This window comes from Sceloporus undulatus, chromosome 6 (assembly GCF_019175285.1).
Source record: "Sceloporus undulatus isolate JIND9_A2432 ecotype Alabama chromosome 6, SceUnd_v1.1, whole genome shotgun sequence".
Lineage (NCBI taxonomy): Eukaryota > Metazoa > Chordata > Lepidosauria > Squamata > Phrynosomatidae > Sceloporus > Sceloporus undulatus.
In genome coordinates this window covers 145229790-145242511 of record NC_056527.1, presented here as the reverse complement: position 1 = coordinate 145242511, position 12722 = coordinate 145229790, and the positions used below count along the sequence as shown (strand labels likewise).

General features: G+C 44.1%; 1 protein-coding gene across 1 annotated transcript in view; it reads right to left on the bottom strand.

Annotated features, from left to right (window-relative positions):
* The window catches only part of KIRREL3 (kirre like nephrin family adhesion molecule 3), a 691985-nt gene that overhangs the window by 77806 nt on the left and 601457 nt on the right, over nt 1-12722 (bottom strand). The window contains 1 exon segment of the mRNA XM_042473983.1: nt 938-1045. Coding sequence (XP_042329917.1) covers nt 938-1045 — 108 coding nt within the window.

The window sequence follows — 12722 nt, the reverse complement described above, 5'->3', positions numbered from 1 at the left end:
AATCTAGCCAAAACCCACTCCTTTCAAGTCATGTTTTGCTTTCTCCATTCTAGCTTGTCTAAGAGAACATGTCATGATAACAGCTACAAAAAAGATTGTTCTAATCAGTGAATCAATCAGTGATGGATCTTTGAAGACATCGTGAGAAGGGACAACACTTAAGGAGTGCAGCTAGAAACAGAGAGAATAGGCCTTATGTTAGGAATTCAGTTTAAGGGTGGGATAGCTGTGTTCTGCTTGCTGTATGCTAGTGAGACATCTGGAACCAGACTAGATGTGGAAGGAAGGAAATTCATGTCTAAAGCCGGAGACTGACAGACCAAAAGTGTTGTCTTGCCGCCAAAACTAGCGTTCTGGAGTGCGCAGCAACCACACACTCCAGAACCCTAGTATGTGCGGGCAGTGGCCTAATGGCGGCCTCCTGTCCACAACGGGGCTGCCATCTTTACATAAGCGCTGCACAATATTTGCACATTGCTCCATGGCACTTACGTCACAAGTGCGCCAGTGGTACATGCATGACCTAACCCGGGCGCTGCCAAAAGAACCCGGACAAAACAGGTTCTTTTTACTCCTGAGGGAAGTCACGCGGTTTGGCGGCTGTAGCGTCTCTCCAGAGTTAAAACGGGCGCCTGAAGACCACCATTTTTGGGCGGTCTGTTTCGGCCTTAAAAGTATCTGTCAACTAAGAGGAAACATTCAGAGATAAATAAGAATGGAAACATCCAGGTCCCTCTCCCTATCTGATTTAATCACTATTGCTCCCTGTTGGCTTTCTTGGTTCTTTGGTTCTTTGTGCAAAGCAAAGTATTCTTCTCCACTGCCAACAAACATGAGGTCAACTTACATTCTATCTTAGGCACAGGAATGGGTCTTCCAAGGGTCCAACATGATTCCCTCAGAGAGATTCAATAGAATAAGAAAGATAGGAACTTACTTCTCTGTGAACGAGCACAACAGAAGGCCACAATGGTAGCCATCAGCACCAAGAATGCCACACCAGCTCCAACTGCAACGCCTATAATGACTGCCATTGGCACTGACTCTGGAAAAAACAAGAAAGCAATGAAGTGGAGATGGGCTCTGGATACTATTAATCTTTCCCCCCTTTCATTGCCCTTTACTCATGGCCACATCCCCAGTTGTCTATTTTAAGAGCCTCCTGCCATGCCACTAAGATTTTTTCCTAACCAGTAATACAGATGGATAGTTCAGTAGATGGCACACGACAAACTCAAATGAATTGAATGAAGATCATCCATGTTCATGGAGAAAACACACAGAGAAGTGCAGTTCATGTCACCACCCCCTGAATCTCTTTTGTGCAGCAAAATTGATGGAGATGCTGTTAACAGAGGCTCTGTTGGGGTGGATTTAGATGATTCAAGCAGTTTAGTTCAAGTGATTCATTTGGAGAAGACACAGACAAGGAACTAATGGAAACTTTCGTCATCTAACATGGAATGCAGGATCGATTGAGGTATGATAGTGATGCATATCTTTTTTTGTTTAAAAAGGAGAGCCTGACTGGCAACCAACTGAGCAATATAATATATAGCAACTGGGCCATAATACTGCTTCATATGGCCTACATTATTATAATGAACTGACCTATTTTATCTATGGTGAAAAAGGGTGTTGAAAAAATGGTCAAGCACCATGAGATTGTACACATTTTTGTGCATTTTTTTATTTTTATAAAAAAACTATTTTTGACGAAAACCTTGATCCCACCCCCTCCCTCCATAGGAAACCATTGGGTTGCCCAAAACATGATGGCTGGGATCCTGTTCATGAAATACACAGATGTATGTACAACTATGTATGCATTTTTATAGCCAGTGGAATTCAGTTGATGACAAGAGGTAGATTCCCAGAGGTGCTAGGGTGCTCCTGATGTACAGGAGGAGAATGTTATTTTCCTGTGGCTGTCTGCTAAAGCATGACCATCTAGCCATACCCAATCATTCCCATGGGTTGTGTATGTGGGTGCATGTGCACTGGTAGCAGGATAGTAAGGTAATAGCACAAGGAGAGGGGAGAGCACTTAATTACGCCAGGATCTCAGATATTGTGCATTTGAAGGCTTTCATGGCTGACATCCATAGTTTTTTGTGGGTTTTTCCAGCTATGGGGCAGTGTTCTGGAAGAGTTTATTCTTAGCGTTTTGCCTGCATTTGTGGCTGACGTCTTCAGTGAACGCTGGCATGGAAGCGAGTGGAGTATATATACTGTGTGACTCTTAACTGGAAGGAAATGATTTACATGTTAATCCATGAGTTAGTCCGTTGTTGAATAGCAAGGCCTCAGGGTGGGAGGACATGTGTGTATCTATTTAATTAGCAATCCATTGCCTGTGGGGAAACACCTGACCCTGGGTGGTGTTCATTTGCATGGGTTGAGTCTGCATTTTGGTGTTTTTCAGGACTGGCAGCCAGCCAGACAGGCCAAAAGTGCCGTCTTGCCGCCGAAACTAGGGTTCTGGAGCGCATGGCAATTGCATGCTCCAGAACCCTAGAATATGTGGCCGGCAGCCTAATGGCAGCCTCCAATCCACACAGGGGGCACCATCTTTACATAAGCGATGTGTAGCGTTCACATGCCGCTGTGCGTCGCTTACATCACGAGTGCATAAGTGGCACACTCGCAACGTAACTTGGGCACTGCCAAAAGAACATGGAAGAACCGTGTTCTCTTTACTCCATAGGGACGTCAAACGGTTTGGCGGCTGTGGCCTTCCCTCCGGAGTTAAAATGGGTGCCTGCAGACCTCCATTTTCAGGTGGTCTGTCTCGGCCCTTTGTCTACTTTCAGGGTTTCTTCTTTCTTAGACAGATCTTAGACATTTTTTACCATGTAAAAATGTTGTGTTTTGAGCAAAACAGTATTTTTGAATGAATGGCATTTTTTAAAAATAAGTCCCCAAATGGGAACAATAACTGAAAAATGAACAAAGCACTGATAATATCACCCAATAGGGACCAGATTTTTGAAGTTCTTTGTTTTTGCATGTCAGACTGAAGCAAGTCAAAACGTCCATCCCTGCAATTTATACATCTTTTCTGTGTGAATTCCAGCTGTGTCAAAATCAAGTGCAGCAAATTACTAAGTCATGGTACACTGCTCAAATACTGCCCATCTGTGAGGCGGTTTATAAAGGATATCAGACAAAAAAGAAAACAAAGAATGGAATCCTGCTGCTGGCATGAGCTGGCATAGTTCTGGGTTATATGCTAGTGTATGTTATTTTGTATGCAGTTTTGGGGATGTGGCAGAAGGAGGTAGTCAGTGCCTTCTTGTGCAGTGCTCCCCCTCCACAAAGCAGCTTCTCAGTGCTGCAGCATGACCCAAAATATTTAAGGGGTTTGTGGAGAGTGAAGATATCTGGGCAGGATCTGGCTGCAGTTCCTCAGTTGGAGAAGTAAACATACACCACCCTCTAAGATCTCCAGCATAAGCCAGTGTACTCACTGGAGATCCAGGAAAGCAATGTTCTCTTCTGACTACAGAAGTGCACCCATGAGCTACCTCTTCATACCCCATCTTCCCCAGCCACAATTTGGTTGTGGTAGCATATTTTGGTGTGGGGAAGTTGTTTGACAAAGAATCAATATGGGCAGCCATGTGAAACTGTGCTGGTTTAGCTTTATACTTTATTTATTTATTTATTTATTATATTTCTTTGTATCCTTTGCCAATGTGAGGTGGAATCTCAGCCCAAAAAGACTAGACATCTTTTTCTTGTCAGCCTATTGTTGTTGCTTCTGAGTCTGACTTAAGGCTACCCTAAGTCTAACCTATCATGGGGAACCTTATGGTGCCCATAAGACTAAACTCACATGGGGTTGTCTTGACAAGTTTCTTCACAGGGGGGTTGCCATTGCCATCCTCAGAGGTTGAGAGGGTGACTTCAAGGTCATCCAGTAGGTTTACATGGCTGAGCCAGGATTTGAACCCTGGTGTCCAGAGTGATAGTCAAATGCTCAAACCACTACTCCATACTGGCTCCTATAATGGTGTATAATTGTTTGATCTCCTTGCTATGCATGGTCCCGAGTTAGCTTTATGCTAGAAGTGGAGTAGAAAAGTGGGTGCACACACAAGCCCCTCCTCTAATATTTTCCATCACTACCACTGATGTTAGTATGTAAAGGGTCCCATGACCAATCTATTAGAGAACAGCCTGAAGACAGGAAATTATAGAACCCCACTAGTCACATACAGCTTCCAACTGAGACCACTCAGCCGTAACATCACTGAACCTGTTTTGGTCAATGACCCTACCCTTTCAAAGGCTCTTGGTGGCAGGCCTTTACTCACCTACAGGCAGCCTCTTAAACTGAAATAGTTACTGACAGAAGGACACACAACACAGATGGGAAGACAAGTACAACACCTTGCTACAAACCCAGATGCTAACTCTGCCCACACATCTACTCAGGAAATGTCATCACGGACCTAGTCACATAACCACATATTAGAGGCATTTTCACTTGCACATCCTCTAATGTGATATATGCCATATTCTGTCAATAATGCCCTTTAGCACTCTACATTGGGCAAACAGACCAGTCTGTACACCAGAGGATAAACGGACATAAATCAGAGATTAGGAATGGGAATATGCAAAAGCCTGTTGCAGAACACTTCCGTGTTCTTGGACATTCCATCTCTGACCTCAGAACAGCAGTCCTTGAACCAAAGAAAACTACAAAGAAAGATTGGAAACAGCTGAATTGGGATAGATTCACAAATTCCAATCCATCAACAGAGGGTTAAACAAAGATGATGGCTTACTGGTATAGTACACATATTATAACACTGGACACTCTTAGCCACTTAACATAGTTCCTTTCAGGTTTCCAGCCTGTACAGATTCTAAAACTTCCTCATATTTTCATGACCCACATTATAAATAATAAATAAAACTTTTATTTTTATCCTGCTTTTTGCCAAACAATCAAAGCGGCATACAACAGACTAAAGTATATCCATATATACACAGTACCCACCTTAAAACAAGATTAAACAGTATAAAACTAAAACTAACATTTTAAAATCCAAACAATAACCATGGGCAGAGTTCGATAAATAGGGAAGTCTTATTCGTGGCCGAGAATTTTATACTGGGAAGGCCTGCTGGAAGAGACGCGTCTTAATGGCTTTTTTGAAGCTCTCTAGATTGGTAATTTGACGGATCTCGTCCGGCAGGCCATTCCATAAGTTGGGAGCGGCTTAGGCAACATGGCTTCAGGCAACATCTTTATGCCTTTGTCTCTCAATAACCATCATTAAAACTGAACCTATCCCCTAATTACTTTATCCACAAGTTTTGCATTTCTATGGCTACTCATACAATCTATGAAGGTCCTTCCTGGACATCAGTTCTCTCTATGCATCTGAGGAAGTAGACCAAGTCTACAAAAACTCATGCTACAACTTATTTTACCCAGCTAATTAATCTTAAGGGTGCTGCAAAATCCCTTGGCATACTGATATTGAAGGCTAATTTGGCTGTGTCTTGAAATTATACCACAATGTTGCTGAGCTTCCCAATTTGAGCTGGGAGGTCTGCAAGGAATGTTACAAGCAAAAGCCTACAAGCCATGAGGAACTCTGATGGTGGGGTTTACATAACACTGACATGAATGTAGCTAGACAAACACACATTTCTTGCATTTCAGGAAGACGTTTATATCAGAAACTACATTTTCCTTGCATTACATTTTCTCTTTGAAGGGAATTTTGAGATCCTGGATAAATATTCCAAATTGATGATATGGCAAGCAACCCTGGACTACTGGAACCATATGCAAAGAAATAACTTAAATGAAAGTCAATATCTATTCTTTGTTGCTGTAGGAGCCTTCCTGCCACAGAATTTTATTTGGAGAATATGGTTGACAATAACACTATGAATATTTTTAATGTAATGCTGGTTTTACCCTACAAGCCTGAAACTGCTTGAAGCCTGGATATATGAAAGACTGCCGCCTCACATATGAGCCTGCCTGAAATTTGAGATCCACATTGGAGGATCTTGTGAAGTTAGATTGGTATGTACACACATCTGGCCTTTCTCTCTGGCAGCACCCTGACTGTGGAAGTTAGGCTGGCTCCACATCTTTGGGTTTCTGGTGGGTAGCCAAAACAGTACTGTTTTAAATGTATTTTAGGGCAGTTTTTAGGCTGCTTTTAAAACTTGTAAAACTTTAAAAGTTTTCAGAGAGGGTTTTAGTATGCTTTTTAAAAATGTTTTTATCCAGTCCCTGCACAGAGAGGAGAAGGGGAGCCATGTCTTGTCCTTGACCCACTGTGTTTTCAAACTTGGAGAGTGTGTTTGTTCTCGACCATGTGCTCTACTTGTGAGTCACTGGGAGTGGAGTTACCAGCCTAGCTCTGTATAAATGCTGCCAGAGGCTTTCAAGCTCAGTCCCTGCTCAGGGAGCGGAGGGAGAGCTGTCTCTGGGAGCACATCCTTGACTGGGTGTGTTTTTTAAACTTGAGTGAGTGTGTTTGTTCCAGACCATTTGGTCTGCCTGAGTACTTGGTCTGAGGGGCTGGGGCTTCTGTGAGTCACTGGGCATGGAGCTAGCAGCCTAGCTCTATATAACTGGTGCCAGAGGCTCAGAGACTTGCCTAGGGAAGGAGCTAGCACCCAGTAACTCTCTCTACAGTAGCTATAGCCCCAGTCTCTTGAACTCAGTGACTTGGGCCCAGTACAGATGGGCCTCATGGCACATCTTGATGACATGCTAGGGTTGCCTAGGGGCGTCACTTACAGATGCCCCGCAACCCTAGCAAGTCTTCCGCACATCAAAATGGTGGCGCCCTGTACAGATGGGCAATGCCATTTTGGCGCAACAGATGCCTAGCATCCGCACATCACGGCACCATACTGACGTTGCAAGTGCACCATTGGCACACTGTGGCATCACTATGGTGCTTCAAAAAGAACCCGCTTTTTGTGGGTTCTTTTTGCTCTACAAGGAAGTCACACAGTTTGTCCGCTGCATCTTCCTCGCGGAGCAAGCCAGGCTGCTGGCAGACTGCCCTTTTTGGGTGTTCTGTACTGGGCCTTGGTGAACAGGTCAAGCCAACAGGGATGTTTTATGTAGGTGTTGAATGGGGGAGTTTTTGAGGGGGAAATCCAGAGTCCTGTTTCAATGTCTGCTTAAGACTTCTGAATATGGACAGTGAGGCAGTCACTGTAGTCGCCTGAAACAGCTGTGGTACATTTGTGTTTTTGCCTATGGATGTGGCTAACTTCACCTGCACTACTGGAAAAGAAGGTCCAGCAATTAGAGGCTGGTTATGTACACTTCAGCATAGTAGGGAGCAAGAGGTTTTTCCTGTACAAAACAGAATGGATGGTCCTGGATGGGAAAGACATAGAGGAAGTTTCTGGGGATGAAGTCAGTTAACATATACAGGAGGTAGACAGTTGAAGGAATGTGACAAGTACGGAAGCGAGGGATCATTCTGTAAGCTTGCAGCTACAGAATCAATTTGAAGCCCTCTCTGTTATTAGGGATGATTAGGAAGGGCAGCAGAGACAGTCTTCAGATAAAGTGTGTGAGCATCTGGATAAAAATTAAAGGGGAGGGAAACAACAGGGATGCTATTGTAGGAGTCTACTACAGACCCCCAAATCAGACTGAAATGGATGATGCCTTTCCAGAACAGATGACCACACACTCAGAAAGGAGGGATGTAGTTGTAATGAGTAACTCCAACTATACTGATATATGTAGGAAGTCAAACTCAGTCAAAACTTTAAGGTTAGCAAATTCCTCACTTGTCTGAAAGACAATTTCATTGTTCAAAAGGTGGAAGATACAACAAAGGGATAAGTTATTAGATCTGATCCTAACCAACTGGGATAACCTGGGTAATGGAGTACAAGTGGTGGGATGCTTAGGTGGGAGTGATCATTGTCTCCTGGAATTTGTTATACAGTGGAAAGGAGAAGCCACACATAGTCAGACATGCATTCTAGATTTTAGGATATCAGATTTCAGTAAATTTAGTATACTGGGGGTGATCTCATGGTAAGGAATACTAAAAGAGAAGGGAGTTCAGGATGGATGGGAATTTTTCAATAGGGAGATACTGAAGCCACAATTTCAAAGAGGCCCTATACAGACAGGCCAAAATAAAGCTGCTTTGGATCACTTTGGAGGTATGCTGTTTAAATGATGCATGCATCCTAAGAGTCTGGAAGCTGTGCCAAACCTGCACTCTAGTCCTTAGCACTGGAGTGTGGCTTTGGCACGGCATCCGGACTCTTAGGACTCATGCACCATTTAAACAGCATGCCTCCAATGTAATCCAAAGCAGCTTTATTTTGGCCTGTCTGTATGGGGCCACATTTCCTATGAGGAGCAAAAATCGGTGTCTCATAAAACAAGGATGGATGACTAAAGAACCTTGAAGAGAGCTAAGTTTTAAACTGGAGATTTATAAGAAATGGAAAAAAGGAGAAGTCACCAAAGAGGAATTCAGACAAATAGCTAGCACATGTAGGAATAAAGTCAGAAAGTGAAGAATGAGGTCAGACTTGCTAGAGAGGTTAAGAACAACAAAAAGGGCTTTTCTGGATATGTCCACAGCAAAAGGAAGAAGAAGGAAAAGGTAGGGCCACTGCGTGGAGAAGATGGCAAAATGCTAACAAGGGACAGAGAAAAGGCAGAATTACTCAACACCTTCTTTGCCTCAGTCTTCTCAGAAAAGGCAAAGGGTGCTCAACCTGAGGATAATGGAGCAGAGGACAGAATAGGGGAAGTTCAGCACAGAATAAGTAAAGAGATAGTAGAGGAATACCTTGTTAATCTAAATGAATATAAGTCTCCAGGACCAGATGAACTACATCCAAGGATATTAAAAGAGCTGGCAAATGTAGTATCAGAGCCATTGGCAATAATCCTTGAGAACTCCTGGAGAAGAGAAGTCCCAGCAGACTGGAGGAGGGCAAATGCTGTCCCCATCTTCAAAAAGGGGAAAAAAGAGGATCCCAACAATTATCGTCCAGTTAGTCTGACATCTATACCAGGAAAGATTCTAGAGCAGATCATTAAACAGAAAGTCTGTGAACATCTAGATGGCAATGCCATAACCACAAAAAGGCAACATGGGTTTCAGAGAAAGAAGTCATACCAGACAAATCTGATCTCCTTTTCCACTAAAATTACAATCTTCGTAGATGAAGAGAATGCTGTGGATATAGTATATCTTGATTTCAGTAAGGCCTTTGACAAGGTTCCCATGACATTCTTGCAAACAAGCTTGTAAAATGTGGGCTAGACAAGGTAACTGGTACATGGATTTGTAATTGGTTGATTGGTCGAACCCAAAGGATGGTCAGCCATGGCTCCTTTTCATCCTGGAGAGAAGTGACCAGTGAGGTGTCCAGTGGGGCTCTGTCCTGGGCCCAGGGCTATTCAACATCTTTATCAATGACTTGGATGAACTAATAGGGGGGCTGCTTATAAAATTTGCAGATGACACCAAATTAGGATGGGTAGCCAACACTCCAGAGGACAGGATCAGAATTCAAAATGTTTTTAATAGATTAGAAAGATGGGTCAAAACTAGCAAAATGAACTTCAACAGGCAGAAAAAATGAAATGCACAGATACAGGATGGGGGATACCTAGCTTAAGGAGACTACATGTGAAAGGGATCTAGGCTGCATCAATAAAAGTATAGTGTCTAGATCAAAGGAAGTAATCATGCCACTGTTCTGCTTAGGTCAAGTCTCATCTGGAATACTGTGTTCAGTTCTGGACACCACAGTTGAAAAAGGATGTTGAGAAGCAGGAACATGTCCAGAAGAGCGCAACTAAAATGTTGAAGGGTGTGCAAACCATGCCCTATGAGGAGAGACTTAGGGAGCTGGGTATGTTTAGGCTGAAGGTGGTATGTTTGCCCTGTTTAAATATTGGAAGAGGTGTCATATTGAGGAGGGAGCAAGCTTGTTTTCTGCTGCTCCAGAGAATAGGACACAGTGGAGCAATGGATGCAAGATACAGGAAAAGAGATTCCAGCTCAATGTCACGAGGAACTTTCTGACAGTAAAGGCTTGTCAGAGGGTGGAAGAAGGGGAGGAGTTGGGTTGGGGTCCCACAACTGAAGATGATGGGCAGGAAGACTCTGGGAGAGCCAGGGAGGTCAAGATGGAACTAGCTCAAGGGGAAACAGCTGGCACTGGGGCGGAGGTTGGAAAGGAGGTGGACCTGGGGAATAGAAAAGGGGTAGAGAAGTAAGACCAGGAGAAGGAGGAGCGGGAGCGAAGATGGAGGCCAGGGAGGGGAGAGAGACAGGCCACGAGGTGGAGATAGGGGCTCGGGTGGGTGAGGGGCGTCGGGCAGTCGTGGAAGTGACCAAAGGGACCCCGTGGAGAGTTTGTTGGCCTCCCTGGTCCACCCCACCGGAGACGACCTCGAGCCGTACCAAGCTCGGTGCGTGATTAATCCGGGGCCGCGGTTGATTTGGGACATACGGGGGCGGTGTTGGCCCACAGAGCGGGGCACTGGAGGAAGGCCAGTGAGAGCCACCAGCCCGGGATTGGAAGAAGCCAATCGGGGAAACGACATTGGGTACGAGGACGGTGAAGTAACCAGTCCACGTGTTATTGTTGCCCACTGGGCCTGTTTGAGTTACATTAAAGACGTGTTGAGCACCCTTCAGTGTCAGTGATTCTGTGTGATGGAACCCCATGGGCCTCCCTCCCCAGCCGGCGTGGCTTGGAGCCCGGCAACAGGACTGTTTGAAATTGGAACACATTCCTTCCTTGGAGATTATAATGGAGTCTACTTCCTTGGAGGTCTTTAAACAGAGGCTGGATGGCCATCTGTTGGGGATGCTTTGATTGAGAGTTCCTGCATGACAGAATGGGGTTGGACTGGATCAGGGCCCTTGTGGTCTCTTCCAGCTCTATGATTCTATGATCTTTGTACTATTTTAGTTGCTTTTATGTGTTTTATGTGCTCTTGGGGGACTGGGAGGTATTATAGAAATAACTTAAATCAATAAAATGACAAATAAACCATGGACGAGAAAAGTAAACCTCTGTTCTCCCTCAGCTCTTGAAATATTCTGCAGAAGAGACAAGCAAAAGACAGCAGAAGCATTCTGTTTACTTAACCCTTGCCATTTTTGGCTACTTAAATCTGACAGACAGGACTGATGCTGTGGTTAAGAGGAATAATTAATGTCTCATTGCAGGAATGGGCTGTCCCCACCTTATAAAGGGGGCAGCAAAAAGACTGTTATTAAAGAAATCTAATCTTGACTGGGAGTCTTGATAAACTGTAGAATAGCCTTGAGCTTGTCATGTTGGGTTAAAGTGATGGTGGGAACACAACTCCAAACACTTTTGGATGGCACTGATTATCTGGGGCATTTCACTTGGGTTTTCAGCCAGGACTTAGGCTGCATTGACTAACTTTGCAGAGAGTCCATGGCGTTATTAGTTCTCCTGGACTTCTTGGCAGCTTTCATACCATATTGCCATGGTGTATCACCTTGCTGGACTGGGCACTGTGGGCAATGTATATCACTGGTTCCAATCATCCCTGTTGAATTTTACCAGAACGAGCTGCCTGGAATATCACTGTTCAAGGCTGTATCTTTTAGTGTATGGCATTCCATCCAGTTCAGTTCTACTCTTCCTTTTCAGCATCTGTATGAAGCCTCTGGGAGAGGTAATTTGAAGCTTTGGAACTGAGTGTCACCAGTATGCAGATAACATGCAACTTTACTTCTCCAGGTTGTTGCATTGCCACCACCTAATACCAAGGAAACACATAATACATTAATGCTGCTTCGGTTTGCTAGCCAGCGTATTGTAGTGGTCTGAGTGTTGGACTATGGCCCTGGAGACCACAGTTCAAATTCCCACTCAGCCATGGAAACTCACTGGGTGACCTTGGGCAAGTCACTTGCTCTCAGCCTCAGAGGAAGACAATGGCAATACCCCTCTGAACAAACTGTGCAAAGAAAATCCTGTGATAGGTTCACCTTAGGGTTGCCATATGTCAGAAACAATAATTAAAAAGTGGTGGCTAGTTAAGAGTCTGGCTCAGGGATTACACAAAATAGTAATTTTGCTGGGCCAGCTAAAAAGTACAAAATACACCATGCAAGCTTTTGTGCTTCTTCGTTGTCCCAATAAAGGTATCACTGTTTTGTGGACTTTGGATTTGTTGCATTTTGCTGCATGGTCAACATGGCTACCCTTGAATATTTCCTGGCTCAGGGATTGGAATTCAGTGTGTTCTGGAAGGGATTGTGCTTTCTTTGAAAAGTCAGACTGATAGCTTGGGAACCGTCTTTGACACTGGACTCTCAGGTGGCAGCAGTGATAAAGATTGCTCTTTCACAACTCCACTTAAAGTGTGAGCTGTGATATTTCCTGGGTGGATTTGACTTGACAGTCATTTTCTATACTTTAGCTCTATGTGGGGTCAGCCTTGAAGAATGTCTGGGACCATCAGCTGGTGCAAAATGTGTCTGTTAAGCTGATAACTGGTGTGTGAGAATGTATCTTCCCTTCCTCTTAATTGGACAGTTCCTCTTCATGACAAACCACAGTTTCCTGTTAGGCCCAAACTGGCAAACTGTAATTTGCACGTGGCATTGGACTGGTAAATCAGACTTGCCAGTTTGAATAGGAATGGGAAAGGCTGGTTTGTCCCAACAGAATAGTTCTATAATTGTGAA